Source organism: Mauremys mutica, chromosome 12 (assembly GCF_020497125.1).
Source record: "Mauremys mutica isolate MM-2020 ecotype Southern chromosome 12, ASM2049712v1, whole genome shotgun sequence".
Lineage (NCBI taxonomy): Eukaryota > Metazoa > Chordata > Testudines > Geoemydidae > Mauremys > Mauremys mutica.
This window is the reverse complement of record NC_059083.1, coordinates 35,228,418-35,254,748: the sequence shown is the minus strand read 5'-3', so window position 1 is coordinate 35,254,748 and position 26,331 is coordinate 35,228,418. Positions and strand designations below refer to the sequence as shown.

The following is a 26,331-nucleotide window of genomic DNA, read 5'->3' as shown; positions in this document are numbered from 1 at the left end:
ACTGTGAATGGCTTGCCAACTACAGAACCAGTTTCTCCTCCCTTGGTTTTCACACCTCAACTGCTAGAACAGGGCCTCATCCTCCCTGATTGAACTAACCTTGTTATCTCTAGCTTGCTTCTTGCTTGCATATATATACCTGCCCCTGGAAATTTCCACTATTTGCATCCGACGAAGTGGATATTCACCCACGAAAGCTCATGCTGCAAAACGTCTGTTAGTCTATAAGGTGCCACAGGATTCTTTGCTGCTCCTAGCAAAAAGACATTTTTCTTCTACTTTAACTATCCTTAGGGGCTATAACATTATACCAAGGCTTAACACAAAGTTTTCTATAAGTTTTTCTACATAGGGATCTGATACAAAGTTGTATGAAAATAGCTTAATGCAGGGTTATACAAAATAGCTTAATACAAAATCATATGAAAGTTATGTGAAGATGCTCAATACAGAGACTTATCTACAACAGGAGATGGCATGGCTCTTCCTGAAAAATGTCTTCTGCTACCATGGGTTAAAAATGGGCATTATATCAGACCAAGGCCCCACTGCATCTCCCTGGTGTGAATTTCTAGACTCCTTAGCATCAAATTCCTCACCTCGTCCTCCTATCTCTCCCAGACTAATGTGCCAACAGAGAGGGTCAATCAAATCTTGGTGCAGTAGTTTTGCTGCCTTTTAAGTTACCACCAGGATGAATGGCAGCCCCTGCTGTGCTATGCTGAGTTTGCCTGTGAGTTCCCCAGTATCAGCTGCTGCAGATTTAACCTCCCACCTACACTGGGTGCAGCTGAAGGAACCTTTGCAGTCCTCCAAAGATGCCTATAAACACCATTCAGACCAAGACTGTCAGGCTCTTCCTAGTCTGGCCATGGGGGACAAGATGTGGTGCTCTCTGCCCACAACCTTCAGTAGAGCTACCCATCCATCAAACTAGACTTCCAATACCTGGGCCCCTTCAAGATTACAGAATGAGTGAACCCACTGCCTTTCCGGTTACAGCTGCCTGAGTCCTTGAAGATCCACCCTGTCTTTCACATCTCACTTTGAAAGCCCCAGACCAAGAACCCAGAACCCTAACTGCTCCAACTCACCACCGCCAACCATAACAGTCCAGAGACAAAAGGAGTACTTGGTCCACTGAATCCTCAACTCTTGGCAAGTTAGGGGAAGGCTCCAATAGTCTATAGTACAGCTGTGTGGTCTTGGGATCCAGTAGAGCAGGGGTTCTCAAACTGGGAGTTGGGACCCCTCACGGGGTTGTGAGGTTATTATATCAGGGGGGGAGAGATGTCACCCTCAACCCCAGTGTGGACGCCCTGGTCTGTTAATGTGCTCTGATTGGCCTCCAGAAGTGTCCCACAATCCCTGTTCTAGTCACTCTGGTCATCACTTTGAACTCTGCTGCCCTGCCCCCAGGTGACCAACCATCAGACTGACCCTTTACATTCTCTAGGAATTTTGAAAATCCCCTTCCTGTTTGCTCAGCCAGGCGTGGAGTGCTCTCAGCAAATCTTTCCAGGTGACCATGCCTCCACGCACCAGGCGATCCCCAGTATGGAGCAATAGCGAGGTGCTGGACCTCATCAGTGGTTGTGGGAGGAAGCTGTCCATTCCCAGCTGTGCGCCAGCCATAGGAATTATGATACCTTCGGGCAGATATCAAGGGACATGATGGAAAGGGGCCATGACTGGGATGCACTGCAGTGCAGGATTAAAGTGAAGGAGCTGCAGAATGCCTACCACAAAGCCCTCCCTTGCTTCCCAGGTCACCCTCAGCAGCGAGATATCTTCCAGGATGAACCCAGCCTGTGGAGAATGTGGGGACAGTGTTCAGTATAGGGGACCCCAGCACCTGTTGGCTCTCCCCAAGCCACAGAAACTCAGAGGACAGTACGGCTGTGAAACAATCAGCCCCCTTTGCCCCTGTGCTTACTCACCATTTTGGGGCTCCTGTGGGTTATGTGCGCTCACTTTGGGACAGGCAAATTCCGCTATTGGGTAGACTGTGCTTGCCCTTAAAAACGGGGGGAATCATTGCTCTGTCGGGTGTGAACAACGCTGCCTCTGTTAAGTGTTACATTTTGCCTTTACAGATGCAACTTTGAGATCTCAGCCATCCGTTATCACCGGCCGAAAGACTGCAAAGAATTAGGAAGAGGCTGCCTAGAAGCAAAGAAGACCTGCTGCATGAAGTAATGACTAAGGGCTGCTGGGGAAGTGGCTGGGGAGATGGTGAAGGTGTGTCAGGGCTGGAAGCATCTGTGCTGAGCAGCAGGGACAGGGCACCAGATTTGGGCTCTGCTCCCCCGCCTGCTCCTGTTTTGGAAGGAGCGGGGCTGGGGGGAGGGGAACTCACGTGATTTATCAGAATCCAGCCCCAGGGCTCAGCGCCCGGGGACTTGCACTGACTCCTCCTCTCCGGGCTGCTGCTTGCAGCTCAACCCTGCGCCCCCCGGAGCTTTCACCGACACTCACACTTGGCCATTGCACTGGGGGGGGGACTTTCTCCGGGTTCTGCCCGCACCAGCCCCTGAACTGCAGCCTACAGGGGATGGGGAGACCCGGGGGAAGGGCCGGGGCCGGGCAGGAAAGTGACTCTGCACCAACGGCCCCTCCTCGCCCCAGCTCTGCTCCCAGGTGTGCTGCGAGTCCCAGAGCTGTTGCCCGCCCTGGCCCCCTCCCCTTCCCCGACTCTGTCCCCTGGAGCGCCTGCAGGAGCCGAACCAGCTACAGTCGGGCAGTGCCTGAGTCACATTCAGTCCGTTCTGAGCCGCCCCCACATTGATCAGCTGTTGCTTCCCGACCCATCCCCCACTCAGTGACTCCGGATTTCAGCCCCCCCCCCAACCTTCCTCATTATGCCTCCACCCAGGGCAGGGCGGGAGCGCGGGGGAGAGAACTGGCTGGTGCTTTTTGCTGCGTTATGTCCCCAGCCGGGGAGGTGCTGGGCAGGGGAATTACTGGGAACCCAGCGATCCCTGGGGGCAGGAACAGCAGCTGGGGGGGGGGGCACTGACACCCCTGCACTGGCTCACCTGGCAAACTCCCCCTCCCAGGCCCATCCCCCCAGCGTCGGGCCCTGTGGGTGGGGCTGGTACGTCCACAGGAATTTGCTCCGCCCGGACACGGACCGTTACTTTCACTTTCCCTACTTTGGTACTTTCACTTTTGAAGCGAGTGGCCGGGAGGGGGCTCGGCCCCGTCACTTCAGCTACAAATGTCACAATAACGATGAGTGTCGGGTCCCAAACCCTCCGGGTCCGTGACCCCGTGTGCGGCACTGGGGCTGCAGCCTCGGTAAGTGACCTGGGTGCGGGTCGGAGCAGTGTGGGTGTGGGGGAGGGAGGGTATGAGCAGCTCGGGCCAGCTGCAGGGTGGGGGGGAGGTTGATGCCAGACCTGGGTTGGGGGAGTGCAGGGCTGGGGCCAGCTCTGAGCGATGGGGGGGCTCGGGCCAGCGCCAGGAGTGTCCCGTTTCCCTTTGAGGAAATATGCAGCGCGCCCCTGGAGATGAACGGGGCCAGTTGAAAAGTGACCCTCCCCAGGCCAGTTAAAATTAGTGGGGGAGAGCAAGTGATGGAGGGGTATGGATGGAGTGAGTGGGGGAGACCTCGGAGAAGGGGTGAGGCAAGGGTGTTCGGTTTTGTTCTGTCGGAAAGTTGGCAAGAGTCCCTGTCCAAGCCGGCAGTTGGAGTCTGCCCAGGGGATGGCTTGGGGGGGAGGGGGAGTAGCAGGAGCTACTGGGGGAGGGGAGCAGCGGTAGGGACCAGAGACACAACAGAGAGACACCGGACAGGCTCCAGCCCAGTGCATAGACCCCTGAGCCTCTCTCCCAAGGGCTTGGTTGTCCCCAGAGCCCCAGTCACCAGAGGCTGGTTTCTCTGGCAATCCCTCCATGGGGAGCAGCTCAGAGCTCCCAGCACATGGGCAGACTGAACAGCCAGGGGTAGAGACACCAGCGAGGAAGAGACATTCACAGGCTCCCCTGGCAGTGCCGATCAAGCCCACCCCAGCCACCTGCCAGGCCACGGGACAAGTCACTGCCTGGGTGGGGGATGGGGAGAAGAGGCCATAGGTGCTAACTTTTGGTTTTGCCAGCAGGTGCCCTATCCTGGCCCCACCCCTTCCCTGAGACCCTGCCCCCACTCCACCTCTTCTCACTCCCACTCTGCTCGTCCCCCTAGGTCTGATCCCTTCCCCTGAGTTGAGAAGCTGCCCACCCACCCACCTGCCTCCCCCCAGCCCCAGTCTCAGCCTCCCTGCAGCTAGCCAAGCTTGGAAAGCTGTGCTTTGTCTTGTCTTGTCATCTTTTTCTTTTAAGTATCTCCATGAGGGCCAAAACACAGTGTGATCCTACAACATTTTATTAATAGATTTTGTATTTGTTTTATTGGTACATAATTTAATTACTAAGTATGGTATGAAATACTCTGAACACAAATACATACTAAAAAGCAGTATTTTAATGACGCTCAAAGATCATGCAGTGTGACAGTTTGGAGAACGTCTGTTTCTAAAAGTGACATGCTCTTTAAGCAAAGGGAGCTCTGTCATTGCCAGAACCCGAAGTCTCAGCAGAAAGAATGGAGGCAGGAGGGACCTGGCCTCCCTTAAGGACTAGAAACAAACCCAGAGACTCACAACAGGGGTGAAAGCAGTCAAGGGGGACTGTGTTCAGAAGCTTGTTTGCCTAGCTCTAACGTGTGTGTGTGTGGCTTTGCAAAGGAACTCATGTTCCTTGCTTTAATGTCAAAGAGGTAAACCATAAACCCAGAGTGCCTGTGGGGACAGACTGAGAGAGTGAATAAGCTACTGAGTTGGCTTGGGAGGTTCTGAATGGGTCTCAAGGTAGAGGGAAGTTGGGATTTTACAGTTTTCATCCCAAAGATGGATGTCAGACACTGAATCTGCTTAGCTGCCCACCTGTCTCCCTCCAGCCCCCTGCGGCCAGCTGAGAAACTGCCTGTGAACCTGTTCGCCCCAGCCCAGCTCCCTCTGCCCTGGAAAAAGACTCACCTGCCTACAGTCAGAGCCGGGCTGGGAACTGCTGCCATTACACCCTGGGAAACCAGCATGTAGTGTAGGAAACTGCTCTCTGTAGGAATTTGCTACTTGGGGGCACACTCAGCATGCTCACATGAATTGGACAGAGGGCAGGGGCGTTTGGGGGTGGTGGTTGGGATGGTCAGAGGGCGGGGAACAGGGGAGTTGAATGGGGGCAGGAGTCATGGGAGAGCAGTCAGGAAGGTGTGTGGTGGAGGTTGGATGGTGTGCCAGGGGGCAGTCAGGGGACAGGGAAGAGGGGTGGATGGGGCAGGAGTCCCGCGGGGTGGGGGCAGGCCACAACACCCTTGTGGGGTGAGGAGGCAACCAGTTGTTAAGATTTTGGCAGCTCATCACTGGTCAGAGGTGGGGGTGGCTGTTAGGAGTTAGCGGGGGGATGGTCCCCATGTACTAAGCAGAGAAGTGAACTGCACATTGTACCCCGGTCAATAGAGAGGGCTTTATAACACACTTATAGATTAAACGGTAGTAAGTTACCAGGTCCAGCTGGTGTTTCCCCCAAGATTTTTGAAGGCACTCAAATGTGAAATTAAATTCAGTGTTACTAATGGTGGTTTGTCATCTATCACTGAAACAAGCCTCTGTACCAGATGATTGGAAGATAGCTAATGTAACACCAATTTCTGAAAAAGGTTTACTGGCCAGGATCACTTCTGGAGTTTAACTTCAGCACTGGGAAAGTTGGTAGAAACCATGGTAAAGAACAGAATTATCTGACATACAGGGAAACATGATGTGTTGAGAAAGAGCCAATATGGCGTTTGTAAATAGTGAGGCATGATTGAGGGATCAGCAAGCATGTGAGTAAGGGCAAGCCAATGGATAGTGTACTTGGATTTTCAGAAAGACCAACACGGTCCCACCAATGGCTCTTAAGGGACTAAGTTGCTATGTGATAACAGGTAGGCATCCTCACAGATCAGTCACTGGTTAGATGATAGGAAGCCAAGTGTGGGAATAAATGGTCAATTTTCAAAATGGTGAGAGTTAAACAATGGGGTCCCCCAAGGATCTGTACTGGGACCTGTGGTGGTCAACATATTCATTAACGATCTGGAAAAGACATTGAGCAGTGAAATGGCAAAGTTTGCAGATGATACAATGTTATTCAAGATAGATAAATCCAAAGTAATAGGCTGGAAAAAATAATCCCAACTACATCTGTATAATGATGGGTTCTAAATTAGTTGTTACCCCTCAAGAAAGAGAGAACCATGGACAGGTCTCTGAAAACTTCAGCTCAATGCACAGCAGCAGGCAAAAGTGCTAACAATGTTAGGAATTATTAGGAAAGGAATAGAAAATAAGATTGAAAATATCAGAATCCACTATATGAATCCAAGGTGTGCCCACACCTTGAATACTATGTCCACTTCTGGTTGCCCGATCTGAAAAAGGGTATAGTGGAACTGGAAAAAGTTCAGAGAAGGGCAACAGAGATGATGAGTGCCTGGCAAAGCCTTGGGTTCTGCACCAATCCCTTCCTATCCAAAGGGCTGTGGCTCTTGCTCTCTGATGTCACAATTCTGCTAGACCCCAAGTCCTTCAGAATCCTCCAGCTCAGGATGGCTAGCCCCGTGCACCACTGGGGCTCCGTTTCTATTTTTAGCATACTTGCTTGATCAGCGCTAGCACGGGTACGTCTACACAAGCTGGAAATTACACTTCCCTTTTCCAATGTAAACATACCCCAAATCATGGAGCTACTTCCTTTCATCCACCCTCTGTATATATGGGCAGGGGAATTATTGACTTTGTGCATATGTAATGGTGTTTGGTGTTTGTAAGACAAGGTATAATAATCACACTTCCCAAATTGCAATGAACTGTGGAAAAGTTCCTGTTTGGTGTGAGAGATGTTACTTATACCTAGATGCACTCCCCTTCCCCACCCTCAGCCCTACACATGCTGGCTTGGGAATATCACTGCTGTAGACTACAGTGTCAGCTTTTAAGACACTTTTCACATGTACCACTTCTAGTATTACGGTAAGTTAAAACAAGCTACAGTATGTTGGAACATTAATACTCTATCACAGTGTTTGCATGAGCATATTAAAAGCAATAATATTTAACAGACCACTATATAGAATCATGGATAGATTATTAGAGTTGGAAGGGACCTCAGAAGATCATCTAGTCTAACCCCCTGCTCAAAGCAGGACCAATCCCCAAATGGCCCTATCAAGGATTGAACTCACAACCCTGGGTTTAGGAGGTTAATGCTCAAACCACTGAGCTATCCCTCCCCCATACCTTTTAGATGAAAGCTTAAATTCTGCAGAATGTGAATGCTAGAAAACTGCAGTTGCAACTGTCCCATTTTGCTTCTAGTGGAATTTGTTATTCGCTAAGTAAGGTTTACTGCTATTCCTGCTGTCCTAAACAAAAAACAAATTACCCCAACAGCATATAGCATATAAGTTTTAGCACCGGTTGCGCAAAAAAATAACACACATAACTATTAATACTTAATACCTAGAAGCCACAAGCAGGTTAGGACCTCAAATGTACCAGACATCATACAAACAAAAATTACACACTTCACAGTGCTTAAATTTAAAATGCCAGCTGCTACTATGAAGATTTGATTAATATTGTAGGGTCTCTCACTTAATTCTTTTGCATATCAAATACTATTAAAAGAGCACAGACAACAAAACATGTAAATTAACACTTTTCCACTTTGAGGGAAATTACTAGAACACTTGTCCCCCACCGATACATAGTAGTTGCACTGTCATCTCCTATGGCTACATATGTTGCAGCTTTTTTTGTTAAAACTAAATTGGGAAGAAAGACTAATGATTCAGAACTTGCTTCTTGCTAAAGGGTGTAGTGGGATGTAGGCTTCGAGCGAGGAAGGTTTCTATGATGTAGGTAAGATCAGGTGTTTTATCCAAAACCAGAATATGAATGGTGCCGGTCTTCTTGGTGGCTGGCTGACCTTGAATTATTGTCAAAAGTTAGAGGATGACTCTTCTCCTTCCTCACATTTTGGTTGAGGATTCCATTGATAAAGGGATTGGCCTCAAATACCTGGTTGTAGGACTCTTCCATGGTGTAGTTTTCATCTTGGGTGCCCCAGTCCTAATTATATTGAAGCATGTACTTTAGTCTTTGTAATTATCTGTTATAACTCTGTAGCTTTTTATGAAGGCAGGAGTAAAATAAAAGTAGCTGCAATAGTTCCACAGTTAACTAACACTGAAAATGTACATATTTTAAATCAGACTCCTAATCTTAATTTTTGCTTAAATAAATCCATAAGAAAATTCTGTTGGGAAACTGCTACAGTTTACTTAGAAAGTGCATTTCTCCTATATAGGTCATAAGGATCCTACCAGTCTGAATACTGGCTGCTCTTTCTTTCTTTGATCTGCAGAGTGACTGATGCTTTTCAGATATCAGTTGTGGGTACAGGAGGGTTTCATTGCATCTTCTCTCTTGGCCCCAGCTACTGTTCTCCCTTCTTGTTGCATTGACAGTGGGTGGGTGTGTCTCACCTTTTTTTTAAAATCATATATGCTAGGGACAGTCTTGTCCTCTTCTCCTCTCCTGATGTCAGTGTAGATGCAAGCAGTGCAAAATGTACTACAGTCATATAGTATCTCAAATGCAAAGCTGCATTTCTCTGATCTGAGGTTTGAAGAACAATGTGGAACTAGCTGTTTTACGGGATGTCTAGATTTCATTCCTATAGTAACAGAACTGGTGATAGGAAAGCAGGAAGAGGTTTGTTTTTTGGTGTGTGTGTGTGTGGGGGGGTGTACAGCTTAAGTTGGTTAAAAACCCTAACTTTCAGTACTCAGTGTTTCCAAAATGTTAGACTGTCAACCTGTGTTGTAGAGATGTCTTTTGTTTAAAAAAACCACCATGAATAAAACTACTTTAAGGGGAATTACTGATTTGTCCAACCCTGAAGAACTATGAGATCTTTGCTCAGCAATTCTCATAAAACTTTTATTTGTCATGGTGGCTTTAGTATTATAATCTATTATAAATAAAGTGCATTTCATTGATTGATTTTAAAATGAAATTAGCAACTGGAAAAAATGGCCAGTATTTTTTTTTAAACCCGTGACAATTATAAACTACTAATGACGTGCCCAAAACCACCCGCAACAAAATTTTTGCCCCATCAGGCACTGGGAGCTTAACCCAGAATTCCAGTGGGCAGCGGAGACTGCGGGAAGTGTGTGATGATTTAAAAATATGCGTTAAATCTAATGAAATGGTTGTGAAACATTTTTCAGTGTTTACTATGGTGACATACAGTCCTTTGCCCTAACAGTCTCACCCCTCATCGGTTCTTCCCCCTCCCCCTGTATTTTTGAACACCCCTCCACACACACACCATCTCAATGTCTGTGGAAAACACTGCAGTGAAAAAAAAATTGTGTGTGATACTTGTTTATATCACATTCTGTCAGCTGCAGGATTCAGCATCGATTATCCTCCTAATGTAAATAGCAGGGTTGGATCACAGAAACCCCTTTGGGGCTGCCACCTGATGTGCTGAGACTACCTCTGAGCCTGCTTTCCCTGGCAGCTTGGGACTTCAGAACCCTGGCTAGATGTGCCAGACACACTAGCCTGCTACAAACAGACCCAAGTCTGAACCACGTCCCCTGAGGCTTAACTGAAAACAGCTTAAAAAGTGTCCCTGTCTCCAACACTCAGGGTATGGCTACACTTACAGTTTGCAGCGCTGGTCATCCAGCTGTGTAGGAACAGCGCTGGTGTGTGGCCACACTCACATCTTCCAGCGCTGGTGTGTGGCCACATTTGCAGCATTTACAGCGCTGTTGGGAGTGATGCATTATGGGCAGCTATCCCAGCATTCAAGTGGCCGCAACGTGCTTTTCAAAAGAGGGGGGTGGAGTGGGGTCTAGTGCGACAGGGAGCGGGGGGAACGAGAGAGAGTGGATTTTTGGAGCCAACACTGTGTGTTTAGCTTCCTGCCTTGAAAAATCAGAACATTTTTCCGACCCCTTAGGGCTTGGCTACACTTACAAGTTGCAGCGCTGGTGGAGGCTTTCCAGCGCTGCAACAACACCCCGTCCACACTTGCAGGGCACAACCAGCGCTGCAACTCCCTGGTTGCAGCGCTGGCTGAAAACCCATCCCGGCAGGGGTATAAGGAGTGCAGCGCTGGTGATCCAGCGCTGCCCAGCAGGTGTGGACACTCACCAGCGCTTTACCTGTCCTCCAGGGAATAAGGAGGTATCCCAGAATTCCTGTTCAGCCACTCTGCACATCAGTTTGCACTCTACTGCTCTTGGCTCAGGTGACCCGCCCTGTAAATGCCCCGGGAAATTTAAAAATCTCCTTCCTGTTTGCTGCAGCCAGGTGTGGAGTGCAATCAGTTTTAATCAGTTACAGGTGACCATGCCTCCACGCGGCAAACGAGCCCCAGCATGGAGCACTGGTGAATTGCAGGACCTCATCAGTGTTTGGGGTGAGGCATCTGTTCAGGCACAGCTGCGCTCCGGCCGTAGGAATTACGATATCTTTGAGCAGATATCAAGGGCCATGCTGGATCGGGGCCATGATCGGGACGCAGTACAATGCAGGGTGAAAATTAAAGAGCTGCGGAGTGCCTATTACAAAGCCCGAGAGGGGAATCGACGATCCGGAGCTGCTCCCACGACCTGCCGTTTTTACAGGGAGATGGATGAGATACTTGGGGGTGACCCCACTGCCAATCCCAGGATAACGATGGACACTTCTGAGCAGGCTGGGGGACAGGAGGAGGAGGCGGCGGAGGCGGAGGCGTGGGGGGGGGAGGAAACCGCGAGTGAAGCTCCTGGCATGGGGGAAGAAACCGCAGATTCCCTGGAGGCATGCAGCCAGGAGCTCTTCTCAAGCCAGGAGGAAAGCACCCAATCGCAGCAGCCAGCAGTTGCAGAAGGACAAGCAGAGGAGCGTGTTACCGGTAAGCGGCTTTTATTTTCTGGGTGAAATGTTTCTGGAGAGGAGGGGGGGTTATGGATGCATGCATGCCAGCCTCTAGATGTGGAATAGCCCGTTGATGTGGTCTATCACGTCGCGGTAATCTGCCTCAGTTATCTCAGCAAAAGCTTCATCCAGAGCGTGGGCAATATGCCTGCGCAGGTTTATAGGCAGAGCCACTGTGTCCCTTGTCCCAGTGACGGTGACGCGTCCGCGCCACTCTTCTGCCAGTGGTGGGGGGACCATTTCTGAACACAGGCAAGCCGCATAGGGTCCCGGGCGGAATCCACATTGCTCTAAAAGAGCCCCCCGCTGTTCCCTAGTGACTCGCAGTAGGGAAACATCTTCCAGGATTAAGTCCTGTGAAAAATGTTGGGAGACTCTTTAGTGAAGAGATAGGGAGATAAGATCACCCCTGCATCTGCATTTCACTCAACCCCTCTAGCACTCCAGATTACCCGAAGCAACCAGCTCCCCTCTTACACCCAAGCCCCACTTCTCCCCATATAAGCACTGCTCACTCACCATGTCGTGGCTTCTGTAGTGTTATGCGTGTGGGTAAAAGAATGCTTAAATAAGAACTCACTCCCTCAGTGTAACAATTCATGTCTGGAGATAGTGGATACAATGCTGCCCGTGTTAAATGTTGTCATTTCTGTTTCTACAGTGACCTTGACTACTGGACTGCCCAGATGTTCAACATCACAGAGGCTTCAAAATTTGAGAAAAAATCCCCGAAAGAGCAAAGAAGACATGCTGAAAACTGTTCTTAATCAGTCTGCTCGAGAGAGTAAGGACTTGAAGGATTGGCGAGAGAAAGAAAGCAGGACACGCAAGAGAAATGCAGTGGCCAAGAGGAAAACCACGGAGCGGCTGCTAAGCATCCTGGAGCGCCAAGCGGAGTCTATAGAGTCACTCGTTGCCATGCAAGCAGAGCACTACCGTGCTACTCCCCCACCCGCCCCGTCCTTTGTGCCTTGTGCCCCAATGTCAGCTCAAACCACCTTTCCCCAGCATCCAGGTTCTTACCACCACCAGCTGCCTCCAACACCTGTATGTTCCCCAACCAGCCCTGATACCTACCACCACCCTTACCCTCTGCATTCAACCCCCATCACCATGCAGTATATGAACCCTGAAGTGCAGGATTCATTAAACAGCAATCCAGACAGGGCATATGCAAACTTGTGACTGTACAGTTCACCAACCCACACCCCTGCCCTCTTGTGTTCATGAAATGTTGTGTGTCTGTCTGTCTGTCAAGGAAGTTTTTTTCTTTTCAATAAAACAATTCTTGGCTTTGAAAACAGTCTTTATTATAGCAGATAGTGAAAGATACCTTAGCCCAGTAAAGAAAGAGGCACTACAAATCATATTATTATTATGGATAATAGAATAACAGTGTAAGCAGTGCAATTCACTCCCATGCAAGGCAGCAAACATTATTGTTGGCTTTCAGCCTCAAATTCTTCCCTCAAGGCATCCCTAATCCTTGTAGCCCTGTGCTGGGCCTCTCTATTAGCCCTGCTCTCTGGCTGTGCATATTCAGCCTCCAGGACTTGAACCTCGGTGGTCCATGCCTCACTGAATGTTTCACCCTTCCCTTCACAAATATTATGGAGGGTACAGCAAGCGCATATAACCGCGGGGATGCTGCTTTCCCCCAAGTCTAGCTTCCCATACAAGCAACGCCAGCGGGCTTTTAAACGCCCAAAAGCACACTCCACAGTCATTCTGCACCGGCTCAGCCTGTAGTTGAACCGGTCCTTGCTCCTGTCAAGCTTCCCTGTATAGGGTTTCATGAGCCAAGGCAGTAACGGGTACGCGGGGTCTCCAAGGATCACAGTGGGCATTTCGACATCCCCTACTGTGATCTTCCTGTCTGGGAAAAAAGTCCCTGCCTGCATCTTCCTGAACAGGCCACTGTTCCGAAAGATGCGTGCATCATGCACCTTTCCAGGCCAGCCTGTGTAAATGTCAATGAAACGCCCGCGGTGATCCACAAGCGCCTGGAGAACCATAGAGAAATACCCCTTCCGATTAACGTACTCTGATGCCAGGTGGGGGGGGGCCAGAATAGGAATATGCGTCCCATCTATCGCCCCTCCACAGTTAGGGAAACCCATGTGTGCAAAGCCATCCACAATGTCCTGCACGCTCCCCAGAGTCACGGTCTTTCTTAGCAGGATGCGATTAATTGCCTTGCAAACTTGCATCAAAACGATTCCCACGGTCGACTTTCCCACACCAAACTGGTTCCCGACCGACCGGTAGCTGTCTGGAGTTGCCAGCTTCCAGATTGCAATAGCCACTCGCTTTTCCACCGTCAGGGCAGCTCTCAATCTTGTGTCCTTGCGCCGCAGAGTGGGGGCGAGCTCAGCACACAGTCCCATGAAAGTGGCTTTTCTCATACGAAAGTTCTGCAGCCACTGCTCATCATCCCAGACTTCCATGACGATGTGATCCCACCACTCAGTGCTTGTTTCCCGAGCCCAAAAGCGGCGTTCAACGGTGCTGAGCATTTCCGTAAATGCCGCAAGCACTTTAGTGTCACACGCGGCAGGCAAATCCATATTGATATCATCGTCGGAATCCTCACTGTCACTTTGGAGCTGAAGGAATAGCTGGACTGCCAAACGTGTTGTGCTGGTGACACTCATCAGCAGAGTCCTCAGCAGATCGGGCTCCATTTGCCACAGAAATCGCGATTCACACAGAGAGTAACAGAAAGACACTCACAATGGCGCCAAACGCTGCTGGAAAGAGTGAATGCTGGGATGTGAAGCGATGCACCACGGGGCGCTGGCAAACAGGAAGCGGAATGACCCGCACACTTCCTTCCCCTTCCCACAATACTCAGCGCCAAAACGGCGCCAAAACGGGACGAGGTGCTCTGTGGGATAGCTGCCCACAATGCACCTCTCAATACAGCGCTGGAAAGTGCTGCAAGTGTGGCCACACTGCAGCGCTGGTAGCTGTCAGTGTGGCCACACTCCAGCGCTGGCCCTTCCACAGCTGCATGACCAGCGCTGTAACTCCCAGCGCTGCAACTTGTAAGTGTAGCCAAGCCCTTAGTCTTAACTCTTAATTGCAAACAGCCTGCAGGCAACACGACTCCCCGCTGTTTCCCTGCCTGCCTCTCATTTGATTGTTTACAGCCAGGTACAGATGATCACAGCAAACAGGAGCTCTGTTTGTTTTTTAGATAGCAGCATTGGCAACGGAGCTCCGCAGAGCTCGTTCACAACAGGGAGGAGGATCTCATTTGATTGTTCACAGATTGATCACAGCAAACAGGAGCTGATAAGCAGCTCCGGTAGAAACGGCGCTCCGGAGGTTCACAACAAAACAAAGACAGGCTGCATAACAAAACAAAGGGAGTAATTTAGTTAAAAGCATTCTGGGATACACCCTTATACCCTGGAGGCCAATAACAGCGCTGGTGTGTGGCCACACTTGATGACCAGCGCTGCAATCCTTATTCCCCATGCTGAGTGAGGTGTACGGCCAGCGCTGCAGCCAGGGAGTTGCAGCGCTGGAAGTGCCCTGCAGGTGTGGCCACTTACTAATTGCAGCGCTGGAAAGCCACCACCAGTGCTGCAACTCGCAAGTGTAGCCATACCCTCAGGTACCCAGCTCCCAATGGGATCCAAACCCCAAATAAATCCATTTTATCCTGTGTAAAGTTTATACAAGATAAACTCATAAATTGTTCACCTTCTATAACACTGATAGAGAGATATGCACAGTTGTTTGCCCCCACCCCCAGGTATTAATACATACTCTGGGCTAATTAATAAGTAAAAAGTGATTTTATTAAATACAAAATGTAGGAGTTAAGTGGTTCCAAGTAATAACAGACAGAACAAAGTGAATTACCAAGCAAAATAAAATAAAACACGCAAGTCTAAGCCTAATACAGTAAGAGAGTGATTACAGATGAAATCTCACCCTCAGAGATGTTCCAGTAAACTTTTTTTACAGACTAGCCTTCTTCTAGTCTGGGTCCAGCAAGTACTCACACCCTTGTGCTTACTGTCCTTTGTTCCAGTTTCTTTCTTTCTTCCTTCCTTTGGGGGTGGAGAGGCTGTCTCTTGAGCCAGCTGAAGACAAAATGGAGGGGTTTCCAGGGGCTTAGATAGACTTTCTCTTATGGGTGGAAACCTCTTCCTCTCTCCTATGGAGAATCCAGCTGCAAGATGGAGTTCTGAAGTCACATGGGCAAGTCACATGTCCATGCATGACTTAGAACTTGACTGGCCGAGCCACATTTCCAGGAAAGCTCAGATGTGGATTGGCATCTCCCAAAGACCCTTGTCAGTTTAAGTGTTTCTTGACTGGGCACTTACTGAGCCTAGTCCTTTCTCAAGAAGCTGACCAAATGCTTCACTGAGGCAACTGAGAATCAAACAAGTACATAGCCAATATTCATAACTTTGAATACAAAAATGATACACACATGCAGACAGCATAATCATAACCAGAAAACTACAACCTTCCCATAGATGCCACACTTGGCCTCCACTGTACCAGACTTGGTGCAACCATAGGACCCTGGTTGCAACAATGATCTATATGGTCACAGTTTATGTCAATAATGTCACACTGCTATGATAGGTTTCCCTTCTAGTGAGAGAATGGTATGGTAGATCTCAAATCAATGAAGGCTACACTCTGAAAGACCTCAAAACTTCTGGAATATGCTGCTCAAATAGTTTCACTTTTGTTTCTACTGCCTGTCCCTCCCTTCTCACATTTATCTCCAGACTTCTCCTGCTTGTCCAGATCTATTCAACCCCCAACAATCTTCTATTCATTGAACTTTCTGAAACTTTGCAGTTTTAGAGAGAGGTAAGGGATTGACTCTGTGCGCACTAATTTGCAAAGGGACAATAGGGTGATGTCTGTTATTTCTCACGTCTATATATTATTTATTTATTTTTAAACAGTTTTGCTGTTAACAAGCATGTTATCTCTGGAAACACAAATCCACAGTTTGAGAAGTGCAAAACTAAGCATCTCTGATGGCATCCTCTAGACTGAGCACTGAGTCCCACTGGGGAGATAGAAAGATTAACCTAAATAGTCTGTACAGAAGCCCCTGGAACTCCATAAGTTTGGGTCCTTAATCCATGGACCATTGGAACTCATTTACAAAACTTTTCTTAAACATTACACGATTATATTCTCATACTATAGAATTAAAATTTATAATCCCTATTCCATGATGAGATATCTTTGAGCTACAATGTATTTTAACTAAAACTATCTTTAGGTAGGTTTTTTTCCTTAAAAAGCATTTTATCAAAAAAATCTGATTTAAATACAAAAAAATCAATTTTTATTTATTTTTTAAAATCATTGATTTTTATCCTCCCTGCATCAGATAGCAGTTTTTTACAATAGCAGTTTCTTACAATCCATTACATATCAGTAACTGCTACAGGTAGCACATTCCTACACATAGCAGTTTCACACAAATTATAGGACCAGTATTTGAAGAGAGAGCCCACGGAGATGCACAGAATGTACCAGGCCTGGAGCCCATTGCATCATGAGTTGTTGCAGGAAGTGGGTTGTAACTTGGAAATTCGCACCTAGAGGCCCCAATCAGAGCTGGCCAGTGATTATGGGGAGGGTCAGTGAGAGGATCATTAGACAAACTTTACTGATGTGTTTTCCCTGTGTGTAGCTTTGTCCCTATCCTCCTTTCCCAGGCTCATAATGCTGAGAAAAAGTTTGGTCTGGTGGTTTAGCTGTTCACTTGGAAGGCTCATATTCAGTTCCCTGCTCTGTGACCATCTTCCTGTGTGATGTTAGGCAAGTCACTTATCCGCTCTGTGCCAGATCCTCTCTCTGAAATGGGGTAACAGCACTTCCCCACCTCCCAGGCATGTTGTGAGACTAAACCTGTAGCACTGGGAGTGGGGGCAGATAAGAACCTTCAATAGTCAGAAATGCAGCCGTTTCCTTTCCATGGTAAATCACACTGGGGTTGTCACAATCTCTCCTGATTTCAGTTTGAGTCTGTCAGTGCCTGGTGCATTTCTTAAAGCCCCAATTCTTGGAGTCCTGTGATGTGAGAATCTCAGCTCTCATTTCCGTACCATGAGAAGCTTCTTGCTTTCCTGAGAACGTGAGCAGAGCGAAACCTTGTCACTCAGAGACAAACAAACAAAAAGTCCAATCTCATGATTTTTGAACACTTGGTGTTGGGCTGGCAGTTACTGCCTTGGCATGGATCAGTTGATGTTTCTGGCCTGAGTTCTCCAGCTAAGACCCTAAATAGAAAACACGAAGATTCACCTTTATTTTTTTTCATGCGCAGCCAGTGAACCCTGGGCTTGGGAAGGCTAGCCCCTGCCTCAGCCCATCCCTTCTTCCTGAGGCCTCACCCCTCATGCCAAAGCCCAGAGCCTCCCCGCCCATGTGGCAGCTAGCCTCCCCCCTCCCCAGTTGCCCCAGCACCCCCAGCCCCAGAGCACCAGGTGGGCGCGTGGCTGGCACAGGCCACCCTAGAACGCGGGGTGGGTGGGCGGTGCACCTCCTCCAGCCCTGGTGTGCCCCCTGAGTCCTGGGTGGGAGGACAGGTGGCACAGACTCTCCACCAAGCTGGAGCTCCAGCCACGGGGGGAAGAACCCCCAAAAGCACAGCCTGGGAAAACAGGAAGAGGCCTGGGGTTGGAGCATAGGCGGGGCCATGCAAGGCTGTTTGGGAAGGCACAGCATCCCCGTGCCTTTGATACCCGCTGCCCATGGTCTTTTTAGTTCATCCCCAGTTCAGCAGGTTTATGCTCATTTGCTGCTTGGGGCCCACATCCCAGCTCTGTGCGCATGCCCTTACCTTCCTCTCTATCAGGGCTGGCTCCAGGCCCCAGTACGCCAAGAGCATGCTTGGGGCGGCATGCCGCAGGGGGCGCCCTGCTGGTCGCCAGGAGGGCAGCAGGGGGCTCCGGCGGACCTCCAGCTGGTCCTGCGGCTTCGGTGGAGCATCCGCAGGCGTGCCTGCAAGAGGTCCACCGGAGCTGCGGGACCAGCGGACCCTCCGCAGACACATCTGCGGGAGGTCCACCGGAGCCACGGGACCGGCGACCGGCAGAGCGCCCCCCCCCCGCGGCGTGCCACCGTGCTTGGGGCGGCGAAATCGCTAGAGCCGCCCCTGCTCTCTATTTTCCTTTCTGTAGACTGGGCTGTTTTAGACAATGACAATGCTCGTTTAGGGGGCTTACCATGGGGAACTGATAGAGAGTTAAGGCCTGAATTCTCACTGACTGCTGGAATCCCCTTTTCCCCTCAGCCAGAGCAGCCCTCGGGTAAATGAGAATCAGGCTTCTGAAACATTGATTCTGCCTTAACCAAGTTTTTAGCCTGTAAATTTAACATCCCTCCTTAGGCCACAGCCCCTGCTCCCACAGGCTCAGCATCACAGGGGGACACTGATGCCCCTGTGAAGCCACACTGACCCTCCTCACTAGCACAGGGGGTGATTGCAGGACCAGGGTCTTAGTGGCACATTTTTCACTAAAGCCTCCAGGGCTGAAATTCATAGTCAGCTTGTTCCCACTCAGCAAACAGCACAACTCAGTTTCAGGAAGGGAAATACTTCCTTGCTGCTGCAGGTGGGACATAGGGTATGTCTACACTACGAAATTAGGTCGAATTTATAGAAGTTGGTTCTTTAGAAATCGTTTTATACAGTCGATTGTGTATGTCCCCACACAAAATGCTCTAAGTGCATTAAGTCGGCGGACTGCATCCACAGTACCGAGGCTAGCGTCGACTTCCGGAGCATTGCACTGTGGGTAGCTGTGAGTAGCTGTCCCACAGTTCCTGCAGCCTCCGCTGCCCATTGGGATTCTGGGCTGAGATCCCAATGCCTGATGGGGCAAAAACAGTGTCGCGGGTAGTTCTGGGTAAATGTTGTCAGGCCCTCCTCTCCCTCTCTCCCTCCCTCCCTCTGTGAAAGCAATGTCAGACAATCGTTTTGCATCTTTTTTCCTGGGTTACCTGTGCAGACACCCATACCACAGCAAGTATGGAGCCCGCACAGCTCACCGTCACCATAAGTCTCCTGGGGGCTGGCAGACATGGGACTGCATTGCTACACAGCAGCAGCTCATTGCCTTTTGGCAGCAGACAGTGTGTTATGACTGGTAGCCATTTTTGTCATATTCCTGGGTGCTCTTTTAACCGACCTTGGTGAAGTTAGTAATGGGTGCCTGGGCAGACTCCTTCTGCCGAGCACCCAGGAGACGACAATGGCTAGCAGTCATAACGCAGCATCTTTTGCCGGGCACCCAGGAGCTGACGATGGCTAGCAGTCAAACTGCACCATCTGCTGCCACCCTAAAGATGTAAAAGATAGATGGAGTGGATCAAAACAAGAAATAGACCCAATTTGTTTTGTATTCTTTTGCTTCCTCCCACCTTTCATGAAATCAACGGCCTGCTAAACCCAGGGTTTTGAGTTCGACCCTTGAGGGGGCCATTCTATGTGTGACAGTTGTTTGTGTTTCTCCTTGATGCAAAGCCACCCCCTTTGTGGACTGTAATTCCCTATAAGCCATGTCGTCAGTCGCCCCTCTCTCCGTCAGAACAGACAATCGTTTTGTGCCTTTTTTCACCCCAGATGCCATAGCACTGGGATCATGGAGCCCGCTGAGATCATCATGGCAATTACGAGCACTGTAAACACGGGCAGTATCCTGGAGTATATGCAGAACCAGAACCTGCCAAAGCAAAACCAGGCGAGGAGGCGACAGCAGCGCGGTGACGAGACTGATGAGGACATAGACATGGACATAGACTTCTTGCAAAGTATGGGCCCCGGCAATGTACACATCATAGTGTTAATGGGGAGGGTTCTAGCCATTGAACGCCGATTCTGGGCCCAAGAAACAAGCACAGACTGGTGGGACCGCATAGTGTTGCAGGTCTGGGACGATTCCCAGTGGCTGTGAAACTTTCACATGCGTAGGGGCACTTTCATGGAACTTTGTGGCTTGCTTTCCCCTGCCCTGAAGCACCAGAATTCCAGAATTCCAAGATGAGAGCAGCCCTCACAGTTGAGACGCGAGTGGTGATAGCCCTCTGGAAGCTTGCAACGCCAGACAGCTACCGGTCAGTCGGGAATCAATTTGGAGTGGGGAAATCTACTGTGGAGGCTGCTGTGATCCAAGTAGCCCACACAATAAAAGATCTGCCGATATCAAGGGTAGTGACTCTGGGAAATGTGCAGGCCATAGTGGATGGCTTTGCTGTAATGGGATTCCCTAACTGTGGTGGGGCGATAGACGGAACCCATATCCCTATCTTGGCACCTGAGCACCAAGTCAGTGAGTACATAAACCTCAAGGGGTACTTTTCAATGCTGCTGCAAGCACTGGTGGATCATAAGGGACGTTTCACCAACATCAATATGGGATGGCCGGGAAAGGTACATGACACTTCCGTCTTCAGGAACTCTGGTCTGTTTCAAAAGCTGCAGGAAGGGACTTTCTTCCCAGACCAGAAAATAACTGTTGGGGATATCCTTGGGGACCCAGTCTACCCCTTAATGCCATGGCTCATGAAGTCATACACAGGCAGCCTGGACAGTACTCAGGAGCTGTTCAACTATAGGCTGAGCAAGTGCAGAATGGTGGTAGAATGTGCATTTGGACGTTTAAAAGCGCGCTGGCGCAGTTTACTGACTCGGATAGACCTCGGCAAAACCAATATTCCCATTGTTATTACTGCTTGCTGTGTGCTCCACAATATCTGTGAGAGTAAGGGGGAGATGTTTATGGCAGAGTGGGAGGTTGATGCAAATCGCCTGACTGCTGATTACGCGCAGCCAGACACCAGGGTGGTTAGAAGAGTACAGGAGGGCACAATATGTATCAGAGAAGCTTTGAAAACCAGTTTCATGACCGGCCAGGCTACGATGTGAAAGTTCTGTTTGTTTCTCTGTGATGAACACCCCCCGCCCCCGTCACCTTGGTTCACTCTACTTCCCTGTAAGCTAAACACCCTCCCTTCCCCCCTCGATCACCGCTTGCAGAGGCAATAAAGTCATTGTTGCTTCACATTCATGCATTCTTTATTAATTCATCACACAAATAGGGGGATAACTGCCAAGGTAGCCCGGGAGGGGTGGGGGCGGAGGGAATCGCAGGGTAGGGTGGGGGAGGAGGGAGGGACAAGGCCACACCGCACTTTAAAACTTTAACTTCAAAACTTTAAAACTTACTGAAGGCCAGCCTTCTGCTGCTTGGGCAATCCTCTGGGGTGGACCAACTGGGTGGCCGGAGGCCCCCCACACCGCATTCTTGGGCATCTGGGTGAGGAGGCTATGGAACTTGGGGAGGAGGGTGGTTGGTTACACAGGGGCTGTAGCCGTGGTCTGTGGTCCTGCTGCCTGTCCTGCAACTCAACCATATGCTGGAGCATATCAGTTTGATGCTCCAGCAGCCGGAGCATCGACTCTTGCCTTCTGTCAGCAAGCTGATGCCACCTATCCTCTTAATCCTTCCACCTCTCCTCGTGTTCCTGTTGTGCTTTCCTGCACTCTGACATTGTCTGCCTCCAAGCATTCTGCTGTGCTCTGTCAGTGTGGGAGGACAGCAGTAGCTCTGAGAACATCTCATCCCAAGTGCATTTTTTTTTCTCCTTCTAATCTTTGCTAGCCTCTGCGAAGGAGAAACATTTGCAGCTGCTGGGGGAAAGGGGAGACTGGTGTTGAAAAAGACACATTTTAGAGAACAATAAGATCACTCTTTCCCGTTAAACCTTGCTGTTCACATTACACAGCATATGTGCTTTCGTTACAAGGTAACATTTTGCCTCTTATATTGAGGGCCTGCCGGTATGGTGTGAGAGATCACTCACGCAGTGCCAGGCAACAGAATTCAGCTTGCAGGCAGCCATGGTAAGCCACAGTCTTTTGGCTTCTTTAACTTTCATCACATGTGGGAATGGTTTCAAACAGTAGCACCCTCATTTCCCATACCAAGCGGCTGTTGGGTTGGCCATTTAAAATGGGTTTGCAGTTTAAAAGGAGGGGCTGCAGTTTGTGGGGTAGCGTGCAGCACAAACCCGAATAACCACCCCCCCAATGCTATTCTCTGGGATGATCACTTCACCCCCTCCCCCCACTGCGTGGCTAACAGCAGGGAACATTTCTGTTCAGCCACAGGCAAACAGCCCAGCAGGAACGGGCACCGCTGAATCTCCCTTGTAAACGTGAGGGTCCAGGGCTCAACCCTCCACGGAGAGGAGGGGAGCCACACCGGCCCGTTGTTCCCACGAGGGTTCTGCCCGGCTCCTTTAAGGCTGAGCAACACTATCAGAGTCAATCAGGGCTCAGGCCTTCTGTTGCAAGGCTGAGCAATATTACAAGAGTCTGTTAGGGCTCAGACCTTCTGCTGCAAGGCTGAGCAACAAACAGTTCAGGGAGCTCAGGCCCTTTGTGGCAGGGGCTGAGCAGCAAACAGTTCAGGGAGCTCAGGCCCTTTGTGGCAGGGGCTGAGCAGCAAACAGTTCAGGAAGCTCAGGCCCTTTGTGGCAAGGGGCTGAGCAACAAACAATTTAGGAAGGCCCAGGCCCTGAATTAGGGCGGGGCAAGAACAATTATATTCAAATTCAGCCACATTTATCTGGGATTATTGGCTCATTTTGCAGTTAATAATTCACCCCTGGCGGGGGAGGGCGCTGGGGGGGCCCCACGTTCGACTGCCCCCCTGTGCCTGACCAAGATGGGCCCAGACGACGACCCCGAGGCCTTCTTGGTCACGTTTGAGCGTGTGGCCCTCGTCGCGGGGTGGGCCCGCGACCAATGGGCCACTCTTTTGGCCCCATATTTGACGGGGACGGCCCAAGCGGCCTACCGCGGACTGGCGACAGAAGAGGCCAGAGACTATGACCGAGTAAAAGCTGCAGTCCTGGACGCTTTGGACGTCAGCCCAGAGACCTTTAGACAGTGATTCCGGCGCCAGGCCTACCCTGCGGGCACCCGTCCCCGGATGGTGGCCCAGACTCTGAAGGAGGCCTGCCGCCGGTGGCTGCAACCAGAGGTCAGGACGGCGGAGGAGGTCACCGAGCAGGTTGTCTTGGAGCAATTTGTCCATACCGGGCCTGCCCGGGGAAGGGCCTGGGTACTCCGCCACCGGCCGGCGACCCTGGCTGATGCCGTCTTGCTGATGGAAGGCTTCCTGGCTGCGGAAGCCTCCATAGGGCCCATCTTCCGGCCACCTACCTCCGGGCCTGAACGCCCCCATAATGAAAAGAAGATGACCAACCTGCCCAGCCCGCGAGGTCCGGGTCACGGGTCAGAGCCTCGGCCGGGATCCCAGACCCAGCGCTCGGACGCGGCTTCCCGGCTGGCAACCGCGGCCTTCAGTCAGGGGGCCCCGAGGGCCCGTCAGAGCCCCCCCCCGAAGTGCCCGAGCAGCCCTCCCTCGGAGCGGGCGCCCCGAGCTTGGTCCCTGCTTCGGATGCGGGAAGACGGGGCACCTACAACGGGACTGCCCCGAAATGGACTCTAGCTTTGGGCAGGTCTACGCAGGGGCCGGCTGGGCCCGATTGCCACAGGTCCCCAAACTCACGGTTCCGGTGATGTTTGGGGACCAAGCCACGCAGGCCTTGATTGACTCTGGGTGCGGCCAGATGTTGGTTCGCCAGGCTCTGGGACCCCCAGTCGACCCCCGTTTGAAGCCGATCCATCTGCAGTGCATTCATGGGGACGTCCGGCCCTACCCGAGCGCTCGAGCCCGGTTAACAGTGGGTGGTATCACCCGACAGTTAGTAGTCGGCTTGGCGCCCCGCCTGGCGTACCCCGTGATCCTGGGGCGGGACTGGCCCGCCTTCGAGGAGGTCCTCCGGTCAACGCCGGCGTTAGAGGCCGAACCCCAGGAACCTCCGCCAGAGGCGGAGAAGGACAGTGAGGAGAATGAGGCAGGAAGCCAAGACACCAGTGGACCCCTGGGGGAGGCCCTACCCAAACCCCGCTTCGACACCGACTTCTGCCGCGACCAACGTGCGGACCTTACTCTTAGCCGGGCCTACGAGCAACTCGCGGCCGTAGACGGGTCCATGGTCGATCCTCACCGGGCCACCCAGTGGCCCCATTTCGAGCTATGCCGGGACAGACTCTACCGGGTCGACCGAGACCCCCGCACACGGGAACCGCAAACACAGTTGCTGGTACCCCGCTGTCACCGGCGAGCCGTGATGAGATTGGCCCACGATGTGCCCGCCGCCGGACATCTAGGGCATGAGAAGACCCTCGCCCGAATCCTGGCGCGGTTCTTTTGGCCCGGACTCCACCAAGACGTGAAGCGGTATTGCAACTCCTGCCCGGAGTGTCAGCTGTCCGCGCCACCTCGGGTAGCCAAGGCACCCTTAGTCCCCATGCCATTGGTCGAGACCCCGTTCGAATGGGTCGCCATGGACCTAGTGGGCCCGCTCCCCAGAAGCGCGGCTGGCTTCCAATACGTCTTAGTCCTTGTGGACTACGCCTACCGCTTCCCAGAGGCTATCCCCTTGTGGAGCATCACAGCCCGGACTATTGCCGGGGAGTTGGTAAAGATTTTTGCCCGCGTAGGGTTGCCCAAGGAAATCCTAACTGACCAAGGTACTAATTTTACGTCCCGGCTACTCAAACAGGTCTGCAAGCTCCTAGGGGTGAAACAGCTCCACACCTCCGTGTACCATCCGCAAACCGATGGATTGGTGGAGCGGTTTAACCGCACCCTCAAGGACATGCTGAAGAAATTTCCCCCGGGGGAGCTCCGCCACTGGGATCAGTTCCTTCCACCCCTGTTGCTGGCTGTCCGGGAGGTCCCCCAGGCATCAACAAAGTTTTCCCCGTTTGAATTGTTATATGGACGGAGACCACGGGGCCTCCTGGATTTAATGCGGGAGAACTGGGAACAGTCGGCCTCTGGGGGACTTGCATTTGAACTATATATTCAGAATTATCTGTGATCTATTTTTCCTCTCCTTTCATTGTAATTTAACACCAAAGTAGTGTGATTATTTGATTTAAGAATTTATTTCTTAGCTCTGATATTTTATTCAAGAAAACTGGACCTGATCCTGGTCTCAATGCTTTCAAAGGGAGATTTGCTATGAATTAATTTATTGTATATTTCTGTTTTCTAAACTAAGTTACAAACTCTTGCAAATCCAAGTTTATGGGAAGCATCTTTCCCTGTTACTTAATAGATCTGTTTATGGGACTGAATCATTTTGCCTCTGATACGTTGAAAGAAAATAAATGGGTAAAAAAAACCCTCCAAGAACTTTCTCTGTCTCTCTCACACATACTGTCGCTCATTCCCTAACATTTTTTCTCCATTGATGGAATTACTACCAACTTTTACACTCATCTGACTTTTTTAAAATGTGGATTTTGCAGGACTAGGACAAAATCAGACTCATAAAGGAAACACATTTTCAACTGTAATTGAATGGCTGTTTTCACTCCATAATATGAAAGTGTTCACTTAACAATTCTTTTTTTATTTAATGTGTCTTTAATGTTTGACTTTAATGATTTATTGTTAATCAGTGTTATGCTCACTATAATAAGATTTTTCCTCCTTCTTCCTGTTGTCTAGGTCAAGTTACAGTGAAGATGAAGATTCTCTCATATTGTTACAGATCCAGAGTCAACTCCCTTCTCCCTGGTTTTATTGTTTTCTTCCTTACTTGTTATGTTGACAACATAGAATCAGGTAGGAATCCGCCCTGTGTCTGCTGTTTCTGAGAGGATTTATTCAGGCCCCGGAAGTGTCTTAACAACATGCTTCACTCGAAGTCAATGTAACTACTCACAGTGTGTAAACTTAACCACACAGCAAGATCAGCACCTTCACTAGTCATAGTTTACTCTGATAGTGTTGCTGCTTCTGGGTTATTTTATTTGCTCCTGGGATAGTGACCAGGTCTTTTTCATCACACAAGTATTTTTTAAAGATTGTCCAAGATGCCCAAAGCATTGGGTGGACACTTATTGAAGAGTTTAATCATAACAATAATAAATAATAAAATCAAACAACTTAGTGGGTTTGGAAGTTAAGTTAACTGACTGTATTATGCTTTTCCCACAATTCTGTTCACCAATATCTAATATCCCACAGCACTTTACAAATCTGAAGTTAGTGCTCACAATAGAAAATAGGAAGCTTATCAAAGCCATGAAAGGTGTGTCCCGCCACTGGTTGGGATGTACCTCTATACCCACCTGGTTTGGAATGTGGTATCCAAAACAGGGTTAAGGAAGGTATCGAACAACACGTTAAGAAACTGGTGGGTTGAATCTTAGGTG

The 26,331-nt window shown here is 50.1% G+C and overlaps 1 protein-coding gene across 1 annotated transcript in view; it reads left to right on the top strand.

Annotated features, from left to right (window-relative positions):
- The first annotated feature begins 3,168 nt into the window (after positions 1–3,168).
- The window catches only part of LOC123345282 (butyrophilin subfamily 1 member A1-like), a 55,162-nt gene continuing 31,999 nt past the window's right edge, over positions 3,169–26,331 (top strand). The window contains exons 1-2 of the mRNA XM_044982039.1: positions 3,169–3,300; positions 25,622–25,738. Of these exons, the coding sequence (XP_044837974.1) occupies positions 25,639–25,738 (100 nt within the window). The 5' untranslated portion in view covers positions 3,169–3,300; positions 25,622–25,638. The remainder of the gene's footprint in view (positions 3,301–25,621; positions 25,739–26,331) is intronic.